The sequence below is a fragment of the Chelonoidis abingdonii genome, chromosome 9, assembly GCF_003597395.2.
Source record: "Chelonoidis abingdonii isolate Lonesome George chromosome 9, CheloAbing_2.0, whole genome shotgun sequence".
Classification (NCBI taxonomy): Eukaryota; Metazoa; Chordata; order Testudines; family Testudinidae; genus Chelonoidis; species Chelonoidis abingdonii.
The window spans coordinates 277,258-296,315 of record NC_133777.1 but is presented as its reverse complement, the minus strand read 5'-3'; the positions used below and the strand labels follow the sequence as shown (position 1 = coordinate 296,315).

Genomic DNA, 19,058 nt, shown 5'->3' with positions numbered 1-19,058 from the left:
CAGACGGGCTGGCACTGGGTAGTGTTCTGTTTGCCCACATGCAGTTAGAGCAGCGAGCATGGCAGGCAGGACTGGGGAGGGTTAACTGCTCCGAGGAACGTGGCCTTGGTGCTGGCTGCTTCGCTGCTTGACGTTTAAGACTCTTGTTATTTTAAACACCGCCAGTGAAATAGCAGCAGGTGCTTTTCTCTCCTGTGCACTCAGCACCTGCGCTGCTCTTGCACACAGCCAGGCAGAGACCAGGCCAGCAAGGATGTAGGCAAAAAGTGCTGGCCCTGAAACCCAGACGTGCTCTGAGGCTGGTAGACGTGAATTCCAACCTACCGGGAACCCATAAGACTAATGAAGGAGAGAACTGACGTGCTGCACAATAGGGCCCCCGAGAGGCCAGCATGTCAGAGGGATGGTCCTGGAGGTGCTGCTCCCACACGGCATCTCAGCTCTGCTCTGGCTTCCCTGCGAATCGCTGCCCAAGTGCTCTGGACAGGCACTGGGCACTTAGATACACATTTGTTCCTGCACACGGTGCACTTACATCCAATTTGCTGTTTGCTTTCATCCCTGCCCTGTGTTAGAAAACCCATCTGTCTGTCTTCCAAGCGGCTCTCTCCCATCCAGTGTTTAAGCTCTAGATTATTATCCCCCTGGAATTACTGGGCCAGGCCTGGCTCTAAACAGAATTACACCTTCTTCGCCCTGCATCTCTGTACACAGCTAAGTAGCTTGGGCTTGGAGAGGGGCAGAAATCCCTGAGCAGCTCCCCTACTCTATCGGTGGAGCTTGTATAGGCCCCAGCCCTCCCCATGGCATGATGAGAGTCTTTTATCATTGACAGTGTCCTTCAAAGTCAAGCTTTTCCCTCCACCTTGGCTCCTCCCTGCAAGCCTGGCCCCACGCTGTAGGCAAAACTTCCAGACCTGTATTTATGAGCTCAGCTGTGAAGCAAGAGTGAAATCTTTTAGCAGTCCCTTCTCAGTCTCCAGCGTCCTGCTGTCACTCCTAAGTGTCAGTCTTGTCTCCAGGCGCACAGAACTGAACACAATCCTAGAATGTGGGTGGGGCTCTCAGATGATTAGCTCTTTATTTTAATTTCTCGGCTCCTGATTATTGTGATCAGATCACCTGAAGGGCTCCTGTAATTAAGAGCTTGTCAGTGGCTCTTCTGTCAATCCCTCATTTGTTTGGTTTGGATTTGAACATCTGCCAGTGGAGCTCAGGTGTCCCCACCAGGCAGCTGAGGCTCTTAGGCATTTATGTACACAGCAGTTTATTTCCAGTGCTGTGGTAGAGTAAAGCTCAGTACGTTAAACACAACAATCCCTTTACCTTGGCCAGGCAGGAGGAGGGGCAGTATGCATCCATCCAGGTACCTGCTGGGCCCTCGTTGCCTGAGTGCCTGGCAGAAGATACTGCTCTAACCCTTTGACAAATCCTGCAGCCAGACTCCCAGCAGGCAGATGCCCGTGTGCAGGAAGGGCAGAGCAGGGAGGCTGTATTTCCATCTGATCTGGGTTCATTTTCATCTCATTAGCCTTAGGGTCACCCCAATAAATAGAGGCGCACACCACAGTCACAGCCACCAAATAGACTGGAACGGCTCAGGCAGCCACAAACCCCTGTATTCCTGAGATCATTCCCTGCCCAAAGGCTCCAGGAACAGGTGAGTGCCCAGCACCTGGTGTCCTGGTCTATGGTTATGGCACCTGGGCACTATGGAAATAGGCAGATTGTCAGAGTCTATCCCAGAGCATCAGTGCCGAAAGCGGACGAGCCCAGTTTTGGGCACTGCCACGTGGAGGGGTGGGATTAACCTGGTGCAGGGCCCCTAGCAATCCACATCCACAAGCACAGCTCTAGAAGTGGGCAGTGACCAGGGAGGGATGTGGCCAGCCATGGTGCTGGCAGAGGACAGATTCAGGGCATTCCCAGGCAGCCTCCCATGTGCAGGAGACCCAGCCTCTTTTTAAAGCTTCTGTCCCCCGGGACGAAGGCTGCTCAGCAGAGGGGAACCCGCAACCTGCGCAGTGTCTCCTGGGAATTAGACCACAACTCGAATGGCTGAGTGGTTTGTGCATGAAAATCTGCAGCGGGGGCTTCTCTTCGCCACCCCGACCTGGCCTGCGTGTGGCTTGTCATGCAGGCTGCACTATGGGGAGAGGGCTGGCGGGCTCGAATCTCCCACCCACTTCACAAAGCCTGGCCTTGCTGGAAGCCATTACCACTGGGGGCCTGCGTGAAATCAGCTCGTAAGAGTCAGACCAGTTCCTGGTGGGAAGAGAGGCCCAGGGTGCAATGTTGCTGCCCAGCAGGCAGTCTGCTCTGCCATTCCCAGACAGCATTGCAACGCCTGGAGGCTGGGGAGCATATCTCCCCATGCTGCCTGTGGGGCCTGGCCCGCTGAAGGAGAACGACGACCATGTCTCCAGCTCCAGGACTGTGCAGCGGCAGCATCCTTGAGCCAGTTCCAGAGGCATTTGACAGCACATGTTAGAAGGGAGCCCAGCCTGCTCCTCCCACTGCACCTCCTTCCTTTGGGTCCAGTTCTCGTGGTGCATCCCCCAGGCATCGCAAGGAGTGCTGCCTCCCAGGCCCCCTCTCATCAGGTTCACTCAGATCTCCGAACAGGGGACGCGTTCTGCCATCCGTCAGCCTGGCCCAGGTCACCCTGCTCCTGTTGTCACCATTTCTGACTCAGATTAGCATCAGTCAGTCAATTTCACCCACCCTGATCCTTCCATTTGCTCAGACAATTGCATAAGAAAACAGCCTCTCATGTCTGGAAAATTGTAAACAAGTGTTATTGCTGAGCTGGTGTCAGGGTAATTGAAATCTCCAGGATCAGTGACTCTTTGTTAGCGCCTGGCATTCCAGCCCAGCTCCCAAGGCTAGAGGACTCTTACGTGCTGCAGTTTCTCGTTTGTATCCAGGCCTCTGCTGTCGCAGTTGATCAGCTGTGCCCTGTATGTCTCTTCTTCTGGAGATAGGGACCATCTTCCCCCGCCCCACGCATTCCCTGCCTCCCTGCTGTGTCTGCGTGTCATGTACATAAGCACTATAATTACATAACAGTATTTTCGCATCCTGTCAATCCACTCTCCACATCCCAATTTGCATCTTCGCATCTTAACTGCTGAGATTTGAGTTCCTGCTTTAGGCAGTGGAAGGAATAGCCTCTCCTCGCCGGGTAGCCAACTCTCAGGGCAGGCAGTTCTCAGCAGAGGTATGAGCACCATTGCTTCACCTGGAGGAGAGGCTTCAAAAGCTTTGCTCATGAACTGAGACCTTATATATTCCTTTAGAGACAAGGGAAAGAGGGGATCTGAGCGTCTGTTTAAAGCCTTCCAAGTTCTATCCTGTTACACAATAATTACTGGTTTAGAGAGGGGAGATTGGGAACATCTGTTTTCTTCCTCATTACACAAGAGCAAGTGGACAGTCACTGAAATAGAAGTTGTGAACTCTAAAATCAGTAAAAGGAAATCTGTTTTCATGTAACTAGCCTGTGAAACTCACTGTCACAGGGAGTTGTTGAGGCAAAGAGCTTAGTAAGATTTGGAAAAGAATTGGACATCGTTCTGGATATTCTGACAAAGTGAGTATTCACCCACGAAAGCTTATGCTCCAGTACATCTGTTAGTCTTAAAGGTGCCACAGGACTCTCTGTTGCTTTTTACAGATCCAGACTAACATGGCTACCCCTCTGATACTGGATATTCTTGATATCCATAGAAATCATAATTAATAGCAATGGATGTTGGACAGGATATTGAACCGCCTGCTTCAAGAGTTGAGCCAATCTCTAACTATTGGAGACTACGGTGAGATCTGATGTAGCAGGCAAATTATCCCATATTTGCTACTGCAGGGTTTACACACTTTCCTCTGAAGCATCTGGCTCTGGCCAGTGTTGGAGACAGGCTACTGGTCTAGCTGGAGCATGGGTCTGACCCACAACACTCTGTGTTGCTGGGATAATGTGGATACTGTGGCAGTGAGTGCAGGCCAAGCCAAGACACAGAGAGAAGAGAAGTGAAATCATTGCCCAAGTCTTGTTTACTCTTCACTGTTGATGGTGCATGTTGATTTTTTTGCAAATAACGTACCCTGGCTCAATGAAAACAGACTAGCCAGCTCAGCTTTCGTTTCTAGTCACTCAGTTTCCATTTCTGGTTCTCATGTCCTTGCACAATGCTGCTAATGTTTGGGTGTGTGTATTGCAAACACTTCTAGGGAACAGATGTTCAGCCCCAAAACTAATGTATCCGATTTTCTACTATTACTAAAAAATATGTTCAGCATCCATGCACCTAGCAGTAATTGTCCAGTTGACCCTATCACAGCCCTGTGAGGTACTGGGGGAGGATTGATCCCACTTAACTAATGGAATTTGAGGCCCAAAATTGCCACAAAAAGGGCCATGGGCTTGGCCACCCAACTATAGACACACAGGGCCCTGTTGAGCACCCACCACTGCAGTGGGAGCTTTGGGTGTTCTGCACCCCTGCCCAATAAGCAGGCCCCATGGTAGTTTGTTGAACCCCCAGAACTTTTGGCCACTTTTTAAAATTTTGGCTTAAGTGGCCTGTGCTGGGCCATGGGGGAGGCTGGGTCAGAACATAGATGAAAACTCCTGATTCCTAGGCCTGTGCTCAAAGCACAAGGCCAGTTCTCCTTCTCCGGCACCAGGCAATGCTGTGGGAAGGGTCAGGACTGAAGCTGGCCAAGGGTCTGTGCAGACTGTTTCCCCATCAAGAAATACAGTTTTATCAACATCCACATTTGTTTGCCAGTGAAAAATGGAACCAAAAGGAAACACCCTTTAAATTTACATTGCAGGTTTGAAATGAAACTTTTTGTTTCAAAATTTCCTGTGGGAAAAGCAACATTTTTCAACCAAACATTTTTCACACATGTTTTTGCTTGGAGTTTCTCTCAGGAAAAGCGTTGGTTTTCCAAGCAGCACTAGTCAGGACAGAGCGACAGGAGCAGGCTGAGCTGGTGCTGGTGGACACATGCACAGGTACACCGAGGGCCGCCTCTGGCCACACGTCTTCCTGCGGCACAGTCCCTCACCCCAGGAGTATCCCTTTGAACACAGACGGCCTGCCAGGCCGAGGGAGCAGGGCTGGCCGAATCTGGCTCACGGTTTTGCCTCTCAGACCCACTAGATCTCTTCAGTTGCTCTGTTTCCACTGTGCCCCCATCCTGAGTGTCTGCTATTCACAGGTCTCTCATGAAAATCACACAGCATCTGATTAGCTGCTGATAGCTAGAGCCTGACAAGGTGCAATTATGGGTGGAGAAGATTAGTGAGTCACTTCTCTCCTGCACCACATGTGCCCAGTGACCCTCTGCGCACCGCAAGGGAGGGGGTTACTGTAGAGAATTCACTGCTGTAAGAGCCCATAACCCTCCTGGAATCCACATCCCCCACCATGCTGTGCAGCGCTACCCAAGCATGACAGCCTGAGTGACTTGAGCTGCCCACCCAATTGCAGCCCTTGGCTCTTGCATCAGCCTTGCTGGATGTGAAAAACTCAGGCGCCTGCACTGGCTGTCAGCTGGAGGAGCTGGCTGCAGTTTATGACATAAGGCAGGGGTTGGCAACCTGTGGCACATGTGCCAAAGGCAGGGTGCAGGCTAATTTTTAGTGGCAAGCTGCTGTGAGCCAGGGTCCCGGCCGCCGGCCCTGCTCAGCCTGCTGCCAGCCTGGATGGACAGAACCCGGGCCAGCAGCGGGCTGAGCGGGGCCAGCAGCTGGGACCCTGGCTGGCAACGGTCAGTGGACGGGACCCCAGCCCAGGAGCGGGCTGAGCGGGGCTGGCGGACGGGACCCCAGCCCAGGAGCGGGCTGAGCGGGGCTGGCGGACGGGACCCCAGCCCAGGAGCGGGCTGAGCGGGGCTGGCGGACGGGACCCCAGCTGGCAGCGGGCTGAGCGAGGCTGAAGGAATGGGACCCCACTGTCGGTCTGGGGCTCCATCTGCTGCCTGCACTGCCGGTCTGGCATGTGAAACTGTGAATTCATGAAGACTTGGCACACCACTTGCCACAGGTTGCCAACCCCTGACATAAAGGAACGATGACTTGACCCTGACTTGTGCTGTTAGAGCAAGTCACAGTGCAGGTGGGAGCAGGGGTGAGAGACAGACCATGAGCAGTGGGAAAGGCTGAGGTGGGGGTAGTGGCTCAGCTGTCATGATCTCCAAGGAGCCCATGGGTCGAGATGACACTTAAAGCACAGGCCTGCTGCCTGGGGGCTTTTGCCATCTCAGTATGAGCCAGACAGTGAGTTTCTTCCAGCCTTCTGGTTGTGCTGCCCTTCCCTAGGCAGGCAGTGCTCCGCTGCCTGCAGCGGTGACCCAGTGACCCAGCAGGATGGGGACACAGGAATGAGGAAGGCCCCAGTCACATGCTATGGAAGCTGCATGACAGAAGAAGGGCGAGCGCTCAGGAAGTTGTCTGAGGAGACAAAGGCTGGAAACTGCCAAGCCTGAAAGGAGACCAGCGAAGACACAAACCCAGGCTGAGCATGCCTGGCAGCGGGAGGGCCAGGCGCTAACAGAATTTCATACTCTCCTGAAGGGGAGAAAGGGCTAAATAGCAGCGTACTGTCCACAGGTGCCCATGAGCGCAGTGGTAACTGGTTCTAATCCACTAGACCAGGGAGCCTGAGCAGAAATACCCCAGCTCCAGCCAACAGCCTGCTGCAGCCCATGTCTGTGCTGTACAGTCACCCGCAGCCCCCACAGCCACATCCAAACAGGAACAAAACAGGGTAGCTAGAAAGAATTGTGTGCCAGCGCCTGCCCCCAGACTGACAGAGGCATTTCCCGGCGCCTACACTTTCCTGCTTCCTGCTCTGGCTCATACAGCTCCTTGCCTGAGCCAACACCACCAATGTAGTGCATCATTCTGGGGTTCATCGCTGCCTCGGGGGAGACAGAGAGAGACGGGGCTTCCCTTCCCAATGGATGCTCCATCTGGGGCATTCTGCATCTTGCAGTAAGCATGAGAAGCCTCACGCTCAGGAACTGTCTCCTGTTTATTTGTAACTGACTCAGTTACGATGGCAATGCACAGAAATAGGCTGTTATGAATGACAATAAAATCTGTTTTGTGGTGGGAGCAACAAAAATGTAACACACTGATTTCCGTAGTTAATGGATCGATAGAGATCTGTGCTAGGAGTTCTTCAGGAAAAACAGTTTGATTGGACTGTCCCTGCCTGGTACCTTGCCTTTGTCCTCCACTGGGTCGTCAAACAGGCTGAGAATTATGATAATTATTGTTTTCCTTAAAGCCCCAGCTCCTGGAGTCAGGCACTTGTATGATGATTTCAGACTTTGTTCTTACAGAAAAAGTACGTTTCTAGCCCTTGTGCTTGTGGAGAAAGCTTCAAAATATGACCCCAGCGCACCCTAAAGCAGGGGTTCTCAAACCTTTGTACTGGTGACCCCTTTCACACAGCAAATCTCTGAGTGAGACCACCCCCCATATCAATTGAAAAAGTTTTTATATATTTAACACCATTATAAATGCTGGAGGCAAAGCAGGGTTTGGGGTGGAGGCTGACAGCTCGTGACCCCCCGATGTAATAACCTCGCGACCCCCTGAGGGATCCCAACACCAGTTTGAGAACCGCTGCCCTAAGGGCTCAAAAAGCAGAAGGGAGATAAAAAGACCCCCAACTCCATTATTTTACATAACCTCAGGATTTTGGGTGAGCCGGACTCACGGTTTTTGAACATTTGGGGCTGGCTGTGCTGCTCAATGCCTAGAATTGGAGCCAGGCTTTGCCTTAGTCTTTCTTCTCTCTCTATCCTGCCACCTCCCACCATTTCTGGAGCATCCTGGTGACCTTCCTGCTCTCCCCTGATATCCCTGCTTGCTTCCTCTTTTCACGCTTATGGGTCCTTGAATTACGTCCTTCCTAAATCCTCACAAGCCAGACATCCTGAGGTCAGCTTCTCTGGCTGCCAGCCCTGGCCTTCCCTCTGTCCTGGGACTGGGGCTGGAGGAAAGGCTGTTCTGCTGGTTGTGTTAACACCTCGCCCCCCAGCCCGCCACATGCACACATTCAGAATCACTTCTCGTTTGAACGTCTTGCCTAAAAACCTTCCTTTCCCGTTGGCTCTCAGAGCCTGTAGGATATTCTCCCTCTGTTCCACCCTCCCTGCAAAGGCCTTGCCATGCTTTGTAGGAGACGCACAAACACGAACTAGCAGGGGTGCCACTTTCATGATTTTATCACAAGTCTTGAAATATTTGGTGTTTGCCTTAAAGCCCCAGCTCTTGGAGCCAGGTGACTGAATCTCAGCTTGCCTTTAAAAAAACAACATGTGTCTAGCTGTCAGGGGAGAGGAGAAAAACTTGAAAATCTGACCTAAATGCCCCTAAAGGCTCAAAATACAGAAGGCAAATTAAAAAACAAACCCTCAGGGCTTGGCTACACTTGCAGATGTAGCACTCTGGGAGTTATACCAGCCTTTGGAGACCGCAGCAGGGAAAACACAGCCTTGTGTTCACACTGTCAGCTGGAAGCGCACTGGTGTGGCCACATTAGCAGCTCTTGCAACGCCACAGAGAGTAGTCCATTGTGGCAGCCATCCCAGCATTCAAGTGGCTGCAACCTGCTTTTCAAATGCGGGGAGTGGGGTGGAGTGTGACAGGGAGTGTGTTGTGGGGGGGGGAGAGTGGGTTTTTGGGGTGCTGAGAGTGTGTCAGCATGCTGTCTTGTAAGCTCAGACCGCCCGACCCACACCTCTCCCTCACACACTCACAGCAAGCAACATTCCACACTAATGGTTGCTTTGTCCCGGAGCAGGTAAGCAGCCGGCTGTCAGAAACGGAGCTTTGAAAGGGAATAGCCACATTCCTACAGCCGATTCCAAAACAATGAGAAGAGTGGCCACTTAAGGGGACTATGGGATGTTTCCGGAGGTTGATCAGAGCACAGTAATGCAACACTTCATTCACACTGACACCCAGGCATTTCAGCCGAGGGGCAGCAAGCGTTCTGCTTCTCGCCAAGGTGGATTACCAGGCGCACTCCAGCGGCAGAGTCCAGGCGCTCTACGTGCCTTGCCAGTGTGGACACATCAGGAGTTAGGGTGCCTGAGGCTGCTTTAATGTGCTCTAATTTGTAAGTGTAGCCAAGCCCTCAGCTGGGTTGGAGTTTGTTCCCCTAAACCCATGATTTTTAAACCTCTTGCCTGATTTTGATGGGCCTGGCTCATGACTTACACATGTTTGGGGTTGGTGAGCCCGGAATATCATTCATTGTTCAGATATTGCTCAGAGTCTTTAACAGAGAGACTTCTGGACAGGCCCAGTCCTAAAGCCTCAACCACAATCTACCAAGAGCAACCTGGTATGTTTGGTTCACATATTACAAAGCACAGAACTGCTCCTGGATGAATTAAGCATGAACAAGGCTATACTATACTTAGTAAAAGTCATGGATAGGTCACAGGCAGTACACTAAAACTTGGGTACTCGGGGGGGGGGTGGCCCAGAACCCCCACTGCTGCTGGGGGGAGGATTGGCGGAGCTGGCAGATTCCCTACCTGGCTCCCCAGAGGTGGCAAAATGTCCCTCGGCGACCAGGCACAGGGATGGCCAGGGGTGCTCCGCGCGCTGCCTTTGCCCCAAGCGCCAGCTCTGCAGCTCCCATTGGCCAGGAACTGCAGCCAATAGGAGCTGCAGGGGCGGTGCTTGCTGGTGGAGGCAGTGTGGAGCCACCTGGCTGAACCTCCCTCCGCCTAGGAGCCGAGGGACATGTTGCTACTTCGGAGCCCTCACCACCTCCCACACCCCAAACTCCCTGAGCCCCCTCCCACACTCCTGCTGCTGCTGTGGGGGCAGGGGGCCCAAGACTGCCCCAGCACCGGCTGCTGCAGAGGTTACTATAAGTCACAGAGTCCGTGACAGACTCACAGCCTTAAGCATAGGCAAAGCACTGGAACAACCTGCCACTGCAGTTAGTGAGGGGACGGTGCTCCTTCATCCTTCGCTCTCACTAGCAAAATGAAACATGTTTTCCTCCAGCAAATTATAGGCTGTTACATGTTTACAACTAATTGAGCTCTTCCTTGGAAATGAGGTTATTGGGGAGGAGGAATTCATGAAAGGGTTTCTGTTTTGGCTGCATGATTGCCTTGCATTGCTTCAGAAATCATTACAAAATCCTGCTGACTTTTTGCGTGTGAAGCCTAATTTCTCAGCATTTGGGTTTTCAGCACTAGATATTTAAATATTTTACTAGCCAGAGCAAGCACTTGCCTTTTCTAATGATCCAACAGAACTATATGGGAAGAGGAAAATGCTGTAAACGTTGATGGCATTATCTCCTCCACAGGCACACTTCTGCTTATTCCCGAGCATGCTCGTTTGTGAGAGAAGTGACTGGGATCTGGGACGGATGCAAGGCTTGACGGAGGGCATAATAAAGTACTGTCACTTCAGAGACCCAGCTGACCAGGCTGGCTGCAAAATTTCTATGATAAAGAGATGTGTGTTAGAGCAGTATTGCTCATCCATTCTCCATTCCATGGGAAAGGACTGGATTCTGTCCTCGTTGTGGGGTAATTCTGTATTGCTGAGTCTAATGTGTATCCTCAAACCTCCTTTTGTGAGAGTGGCGATGTATCAGAATTTAGAGGGGGAAGTCGCAGCCAGCAATATCACTTCCACTGTTTGTAAACTGGTGTTTCTTTCTGTTATCATTCAATAAAACTAAATCAACTCTCCAAAAATCAATAACTATGGAGTGCAATTAGGAGAGCATTTAGAGTATACCTGCTAATCTGGAGGGAGATTTGATAAGAAGGAAATAGAGTATTACTCTTCAGAAATTCTTACTAACCTGATCTTCAATATCACATTTTAACAAATTTACCAAGCCACTTAGGTTGCAGCGCTGGCAGTGTGCTGCATACAGAACTCAGGACTACATGTGCTGTTGATGGTACGCTCGAGAATCGCGTTAGGGCCAGTGAGCTCAGCACACTGGGGGAAGTCACTTAGCTGATGCACTCTGTAAACACTGGCCTTTTATTTAAAGGGGGCAGATCGTATCCCCGTTCTCTGTGCTAGGAGAATTAGCATTTTGGTGCAGTGCACACAGCCGTACGCAGGGCTGGATTCTCCCCAAGCAAGCCTGCAAGTGCTGTCAGTCATTCACTCAGCTGATGAAATCCATCAGCTCTCTTCTGTCACTTTAATCTGTTCTGCTCAGTTGCATCAGACCAGCCTAATTTCCAGGCAGAAATTTTAGCATTTCAGTTCCTAATTTTCTCAACAGTGTTTTCAGAAATCGATCAAGAAATTTTACGCTGCCATGCTTGGATTGTTTGGTCAGTGCCGGCAGGGCCAATGCACAGGGGTACCGTGTGCACAGAAAGGCCAGGTCTGCAAGAGCTGATGAGGGGACCCTGAGCCTGGGAGGTATTTACAGATGGCTGCATACTGTAATTAGAGTTATTTCTGGCTGGTCATTTTCAAAGACACAGTGTTGAGTGAAAGTGATTTCCATGGGAATGTGAACATCAGTTTGAATCACTCAGGCAAATTGGAAAGTTGTACATGCCCAGGTGCAACTCCACAAATTTGATTGGGTGAATTTGCAGTGTAGATCATCGGCAGCCGTTTCTGCAGTTCATAGTGTCTTTTGTCCAGCTGGCTGGTGTGCAGTATATCACAAAACCACCAGTGCAATAGTACTTACTGAAAAAGACCCTCAGCTACTCCACTCTTGAGAGCCAATATTGTCAGCTTTGCTCTGAGCATAGTGGGGCGTAATTTCTTCCTGCATTGAGCTGCCTTTCTCCTCCAAACACACCTCTTCCAGTTATTTCAGTGGAGAGTCCATTCTGACATAGGAAACAGGCATAGAATCATAGAATCGTAGGACTGGAAGGGACCTCAAGGTCTTCTAGTCCAGTCCCCTGCACTCATGGCAGGACTAAGTATTATCTAGACCATGTTTATCTAACCTGCTCTTAAAATCTCCAGTGATGGAGATTCCACAATCTCCCTAGGCAATTTATTCCAGTGCTTAACCACCCTGACAGTAAGGAAGTTTTTCCTAATTTCCAACCTAAACCATCCTCGCTGCAATTTAAGCCCGTTGCTTCTTGTCCTATCCTGAGAGGTTAAGAAGAACAATTTTTCTCCCTTCTCCTTGTAACAAATTTTTATGTACTTGAAAAGTGTTATCACGTTCTCTCTCAATGTTCTCTTTTCCAGACTAAACAAGCCCAGTTTTTTTCAATCTTCCCTCAGGGTCCATGTTTTCTAGAACTTTAATCATTTCTGTTGCTCTTCTCTCTACTTTCTCCAAGTTGTCCACATCTTTCCTGAACTGGACACAATCCTCCGGCTGAGGCTGTATCAGCACAGAGTAGAGCAGAAGAATTACTTCCTACACCATTGCAAATCCTAGCTCTTTGGGAAACACCCTATAGACTTTAATAGAGAATCTACACATATGTATGAATCTCTCTTAAGTTCTGTAGGTTTTTGAAGTAGTTTTATAGAACCCTGTAGTTTTATCCCTGTTAACTTCTATGGGACTTTTCTGTAAGGAAGCTAATGAGATTTCTCTGGTCTAGTCACTCATTACTAGCAATATGCACAGCTCAGAGGCTGGTGGGGAAAGAGGGCTGGATAGATGGGTCAGAATAAATAGAAGAGTGGAGAGTCGTGGGTATCAGACACTGATGGCTGCTGGGTTGTAGGAACTGGCTGGGGGGCGGGGGGGAGGATGTTCCGAGGGAAGAGGATGGGGAGGAGCCCGGATGCAAGGCGTCCATGGAGAGCTAGGAGAGTCACGCTGCAGAGTCTGAGTTGGACTTGGGGAGATCAGAGAAGCTGCGGCAGGTGACGGAGTGTGGGGATATTGGGGTCCCACCCCTAGAGCAAAGGACAGTCTGGCTACAACGTTTGGGCTCCCTGACATCTATAGACTGGGGATTAGGACGATCAGGCAGAGAAGCGGTGCAGGGGGAGCTGGAAAGAGACAAAGGAATAAGAGGCAAGTCAGATGCTAAGAAGGATGACAGTGTCCCAAAGGTGGTGAAAGGCTGAATTCCAGCCACAGGAGATGTAAGGAACAGACCTCAGGCTAGAATTCTTCACAGGAGGAACCATCTGCTGGCAGCACCTGCCTGGAGAGCCGCTGGGCACCGGTGTAAACATGCTGACAAAGCTTTAATTGCCCTTTAAAACTGGTGTGGCTTTGACAGGCCGCAGCAATTGTGTTCATACACGCAACCGCTTTCTGCTGCAGTGCGAAGCAGTGTCTGCATGTCAGGGACTTGGTACCTACTGGGCATGCAGTGTTCAGGGGGGCTCCTTGTGCTTTGCTTTGCTGCTGGGCGCTATGCATTGTGGGATACAGAGCGGAAGCCTGCCAGAAGCGACTGGAAATCTGGGACTCAGGATCACAAAGCTCAGCAAAAGAGCTGGAGGGGTGGGGCGGGGGAGGGAAAGACACAGCCGCCTAGCAAACCGCTTTGCCAAAGGGACTCCTGCCGTCAGTACCATAAGGCAGCCTTAGGCCCTTCTGGCAATATGGACAACTCAGGCCACCCATTACCAGCTTCCAAAGCTTTTTAGCTCAAAGCTGGTTCCTGGAACACTCAACAGACCCAAAAGGAATTCTGTGGTCCAGGGAACTTAATCTGCTACCTATCATGTCGGGAAACATGGGCACATGCTATGGGTGAGCTGTAAAGCAACACGTGGCACTGAACATTCTCAAACACTAGGCAGTGGCAAGTTCACCTAGCTGGGCCCTGTCTAGAAAACATCTCTGCTTCCAACTATCCGCTGGGTAACCCCACAGGCTGGTGGTTTGCCTGTGGGCTGCTGCTTGACAGCAGTATCTCTGTGGCTGCGGAGCCCAAGGGGTGTTAAAGAACCGTTTCAAGCCTAGACCTATTATTTTCTCACCATATGTTTGCACTGAAAACAGTTTCCCATGTGAAAGGTCCAATCCTGCAAGATGCTGAGCAGCCTCACCTTGCATTAAAGCCAATGGAAGAGGTGGGCAATGCAGGAGCTCCTCTTAGGGGATGCTCAGCACCTTGCATAATCATGCCCTGGTATTACGTTAAGAGTTCTACCCCACTGCTGAGTGACCACCCCTCTCCCCTGCTAATTACCCACTCAAGCTATACGATAATCATGGACATTTGGGGCAACTTACACCAAGCTAAACATCACAGTGTGTGTGAGCGAGAGCATAGCTGCAAAGCTTAAAAATCAAAAAGTTGAACTGAAAATAAAACATTTTTGTTTTATTTTCTGTCCAAAACATTTAGATTTGTGCCAGCTGCACACACTGAAACAATGAGCGTTGCTCTGACACTTGGTACTAACACTGGATATAAAGCCGGTGCACTCGAGACCTGTTTCCTGACTGCCTTGCGCCGTACTCACCTCGCTGACTCCGGTGCAGAGTGGGTGCTGAATGGAGCCATTCTGGCTGGAGATGTTTCACACACACACTACACAGGTGTAAATCACACCATAAAGTTCAAGGTGGCAGCAGCCAGGCCTCCATCATGCTGGGTGAGGCAGGATGTGGCGCAGCTGCTCTTTCTGTAGCTAGGGGGGATTTTCCAGCTGATAAATAATGGTTCTCAAGCTGGGAGCCCCAAGAGAACAGCAGACCTCACACTGGGCCGTGAGTCGAGATACACGAGTTCCTGGGAGCATAGAGCCCTGCCCAGCACAGTGAGGGTGTGAACTGGAGGCACTACATGCCCCGTGTACAGCAAAGGCCTGCAGCCAGCCTGGTACCCAGCAGTTAAGGTTTAAAAGATGCTCTAATGCACATATTGAGTTCATGATTTAAAACTTTCTGGTTTGCGACATTCATCTTTGGCTTCGGCCATATGGGCCAGGCATTTACTTCTCCATTTTCTTAGATATAAAAGCTATCTAGGCTGCAGTTGCATTTTACAGTATGATGATATACTATCCAGGAAAGTCTTGCTACATGTTAATTTATCCAGTAGGCAAATTCCTTTTGGCTAATAAAAGTGCTTGCACAGGAAGCTCAAAACCCAGCAGCAATTAATTATTGACAGAGCATGTGAATTAGAGATAAAAGAAAAGTCATTCTTCCTCACACACAAGATAGTAAATAAATTTAATTATTGTACTAGAAGCAAGGGATCTTATTCTGTATTAAGTTTGATTAGCTGAGACATTTAAAAGCATGTCATCCTAACAAAAAGGTCTTGTGTAATCCTAAATGCACCACTTTGGTACAAGGCTCTGAAGTGTATAGGCTTAATTGAGCAAATGGTAGCAGATGGCTTGCTGTACAGACAGGTATTGTACAGGTTTATTCTCAATTAACTCTTGTCTACATATGCCTGTGGCAAATTGACTGTATAATATGTTACCGAGATCTTCTTTAACACTCGAGGTACTTGCCTTCCCTGAGTTCTGAAGCCAAAGGACTCTAATCGGCATTGGATCTCCAGAAATTATGGGGTAGCTAGTGTCACTCCCCTGAGGAGTGCTTCAGTCTCAATGGGCCACAGGCTTCAAACTCATTGCGCACGGCTGGAGGGGAACCCACATGGCTGAGTTTCCTTGGGAGCTAGATTCCTGCTACAGAACTAAGCTCTCTTCCTCTCTCTCTCCTGTTCCTTTCTCTACAGGAATGTGATGCCCAAAACGCTGGATGGACAAATAACGATGGAGAAGACACCGAGCTATTTTGTGACCAATGAAGCCCCAAAGCGCATTCACTCCATGGCCAAGGACACCAAGCTGATCGTGGTGGTGCGGAACCCCGTCACCAGGGCCATCTCGGACTACACGCAGACGCTCTCCAAGAAACCTGAGATCCCCACCTTCGAAGTACTCGCCTTCAAGAACCGGACCCTGGGACTGATCGATGCCTCCTGGAGCGCCATCCGCATCGGGATCTATGCGCTGCACCTGGAGAACTGGCTGCAGTATTTCCCACTTTCCCAGATCCTCTTTGTCAGCGGTGAACGGTTAATTATTGACCCAGCTGGAGAAATGGCCAAGGTCCAGGATTTCTTAGGCCTCAAAAGGATTGTGACAGAGAAGCATTTTTATTTCAATAAAACCAAGGGGTTTCCTTGTTTGAAGAAGCCAGAGGACAGCAGCGCCCCCAGGTGCCTGGGCAAGTCCAAGGGTCGAACTCATCCCAAAATAGACCCAGATGTTATTCACAGACTGCGCAAGTTTTACAAACCATTCAATGTCATGTTTTACCAAATGACAGGTCAAGATTTCCAGTGGGAACAGGAAGAAAGTGATAAGTAAAGCCAAGACAGCAGGGAAAAAGCTATCTGCTATTTAGAGGTGAATCGTTGTCAGAGACACTAAACTCGCACAGAGCTAAAGTCTCAGTCTTATGACAAAGAGACTTGCATTGTCAAGGTTAAAGTCAAGCTGAACAGCATTTCCAGCTCTGAAACCTTCATGTCACAGCGAGTACAGGTTGCATTTGGGTCTGTTCCAAGCCCTCCCACTGTATTGTATTGCAAGAATGGCTGGGGGAGGCTCCAGTGGGACGGGGAGGCTACCTGTTTCTAGCACTTTGTTCCTGGTGCTTCCTGTCAGCGCCAGCCAGTCAGTATTCGGTGAGTCCTACCCATGGCCAACAAAGGATGAGAGAAGCTTATAGAATCCCAATAGCGACAAGGCAAGCCGACAGATTCAATTTCTTCTGCACTACTTTAGTTTTGCCTTGCTGGCAGTCAGGTGGTATCAGATCACACACAAACAGCAAAGCTGCAAAGAAACTATTTACAGACACTTCACTTGCATACTAGTTACACCTTGCACTAGCTACCAACCATGTACCAAGTGCCATAAATATCCTGAGCCCGAGTCTTTTCTCACTTTTGGATGTAACTCCATTAACTGAACAGAGTTGCTTCTGATTTCCTCTGGTCTGCAGTGAGGCCAGAGGCCAGGCTTTCCCTCTAAGTTCTCATATGCTCCTTTAGATGATCATGCACTGAAAAACACTGTCATGCACTGGTTCCTAAGGAGCCAGCTAAGAATGATCTCATGGGCTCCATCCCAGAAAGCTTGGCCTGGACGCACTGCACAGTCTCCTAGCAGAAGGTGCAGGGTCTCACTCACAGCTCTTCCTGCAGGCAGGTAATGAAGTGGCATTTCTCAATCATTCTGGAAACCTACTGCTTCCCTGAATAGCAGATGGCAGTTGAAGTTGTCATTACAGGCGGCTTTTTAGTTCTTTGCTAGGTAGCCATTAGCCCAGAAGGAGCTCCTTTACTGAGTAATATTTCATCACTGTATCTAGAGTGGTGTGCAAAATCCAGACACCGGCCTGACTTTCAGAAATGCTGAGCAGGCACAAATGCCACTGAAGTCCCTGGGACCATGGGTGCAAGCTGGTGGGACTGTGGGTGCTCAGCACTTCTGAAAATCAGGATTCAGCTGGGTTTGCAAAACCGTGAGACATTCTTCATCTTTGCTTCAAAATCTGCAAAGAGGAGAAAAGGTCATTCCACCGAGCGAGCGCTCACTACGCTGGAGAAATCTTCCTTTCTGAGTGGAAATGACAAAGGTTTATGATCAACCAAATTGGCAAATCCCAATGGAAACGATAAGATAAACACCTGTCACTCCTAGAACCTCAGCAAATCCAAAGCGAGCTGCATGCCTGCATCAGCAAAGACAAGGTAGCAGCAGTTTTACACAGCTGCACTATATTCCATGTCAGTTACTGAAAACCCCCCAGGAACAATGGACACAAAAAGAAAACCCTGTGTTACCTGTGAGGGAACATTTCCTTCCTTTGGGTGATTTCTTGCTGTCGAGGGTTTCTTTTCCTTTTATTTCCTGTTTAAAAAGAGCAGCAGTGGGGCCTGCGTTTGCAGGGGGAGGAGGGAAGGTGTTTTATTTTTATCAAGCCTCAGTGCTCCTTTGAGATGTCGTGTTTGTTGCTGTTTGAAAGCAGCAAGAAAACACAGCTTATGTATTCCTGAGCAAGACCAAGCCTCGGTTTTGATTAAGGTGGCAAGAAATCCTTGTTGATCCAACTAACCAAAGGAAATGTCACTAAGCTAAACCTGCTTTGGGTTTCATGGCCTGTCGTGTGGTTCATTACACAATAAAGTGGAGCTAGTGCTTTGGATTGTATAAAAGGAGCTAAATTCATTTGTCGGATTTCGACTGTGGGCCAGGTTTGGGGAGAATCACATTCGTTCCCGCTGAAGTAAATGTCAGTTCATATTAGCCTGATTAGGTTTTAAAACAGCATCTGACATAAAACACTTTCTCACCGACCTGCAAACCCAGAAATGTATTGTACAAACACTGCAAATACGTAGTAAGGGCGGACGTTCAGTTGTTTCAGACGTTATTAAAACGTTGTTTCTTCTGCTAAATGAAAGCTGTGTTGTTTTGCCATTTTGTGCAAAATGATTCATGGCTTCAAATGGAGGGAATTTTTTTAAAATCTTCCCAATTTCTAGGGTCCTGCTTACATAGACACCCAAAGCCTTTTCTTATTTCACAGGCCCCGCAAACCCTGAGCTCATTTTGGTCTCACTCCTGCCCGATGCTGAGCCCTGCCCAGAAATACGAGGTTGCCCGTCAGCACGGAGAATCATAAAATCATAGAGTATCAGGGCTGGAAGGGACCTGAGGAGGTCATCTAGTCCAACCCTCTGCTCAAAGCAGGACCAACACCAACTAAATCATCCCAGCCAGGGCTCTGTCAAGCCAGCCCTTAAAAACCTCTAAGGAAGGAGATTCCACCACCTCCCTAGGTAACCCATTCCAGGGCACTCAGCACTGGCAGGATCAAGCCCTTTCAACTAATCTTTTCAAAAGAGGATTAAAAAGTTCATTTTCCTGACAGTGGTTTCATTAGCAGTCAGAACAATGCTGTGTGAACCACGGCTGTGCTGGGGCAGCCTGCCCACCCCTAGCAACAGCCTGAGCAAGGGGGAGCTTTTCGTTCCCACACAAGACCCTACTGGGCTCAGAGGCCACCCCATAGGAACCCCTCCTCCCCCGACCACACCAA

The 19,058-nt window shown here is 49.7% G+C and overlaps 1 protein-coding gene across 1 annotated transcript in view; it reads left to right on the top strand.

Annotated features, from left to right (window-relative positions):
• Positions 1-18,083, top strand: part of LOC116821605 (heparan sulfate glucosamine 3-O-sulfotransferase 4) — a gene marked incomplete at its 5' end in the record, with an annotated part of 156,354 nt that extends 138,271 nt beyond the window's left edge. The window contains one exon of the mRNA XM_075069065.1: positions 15,679-18,083. Within this exon, the coding sequence (XP_074925166.1) occupies positions 15,679-16,315 (637 nt within the window). The remainder of the gene's footprint in view (positions 1-15,678) is intronic.
• Between the last annotated feature and the right edge of the window lie 975 nt (positions 18,084-19,058).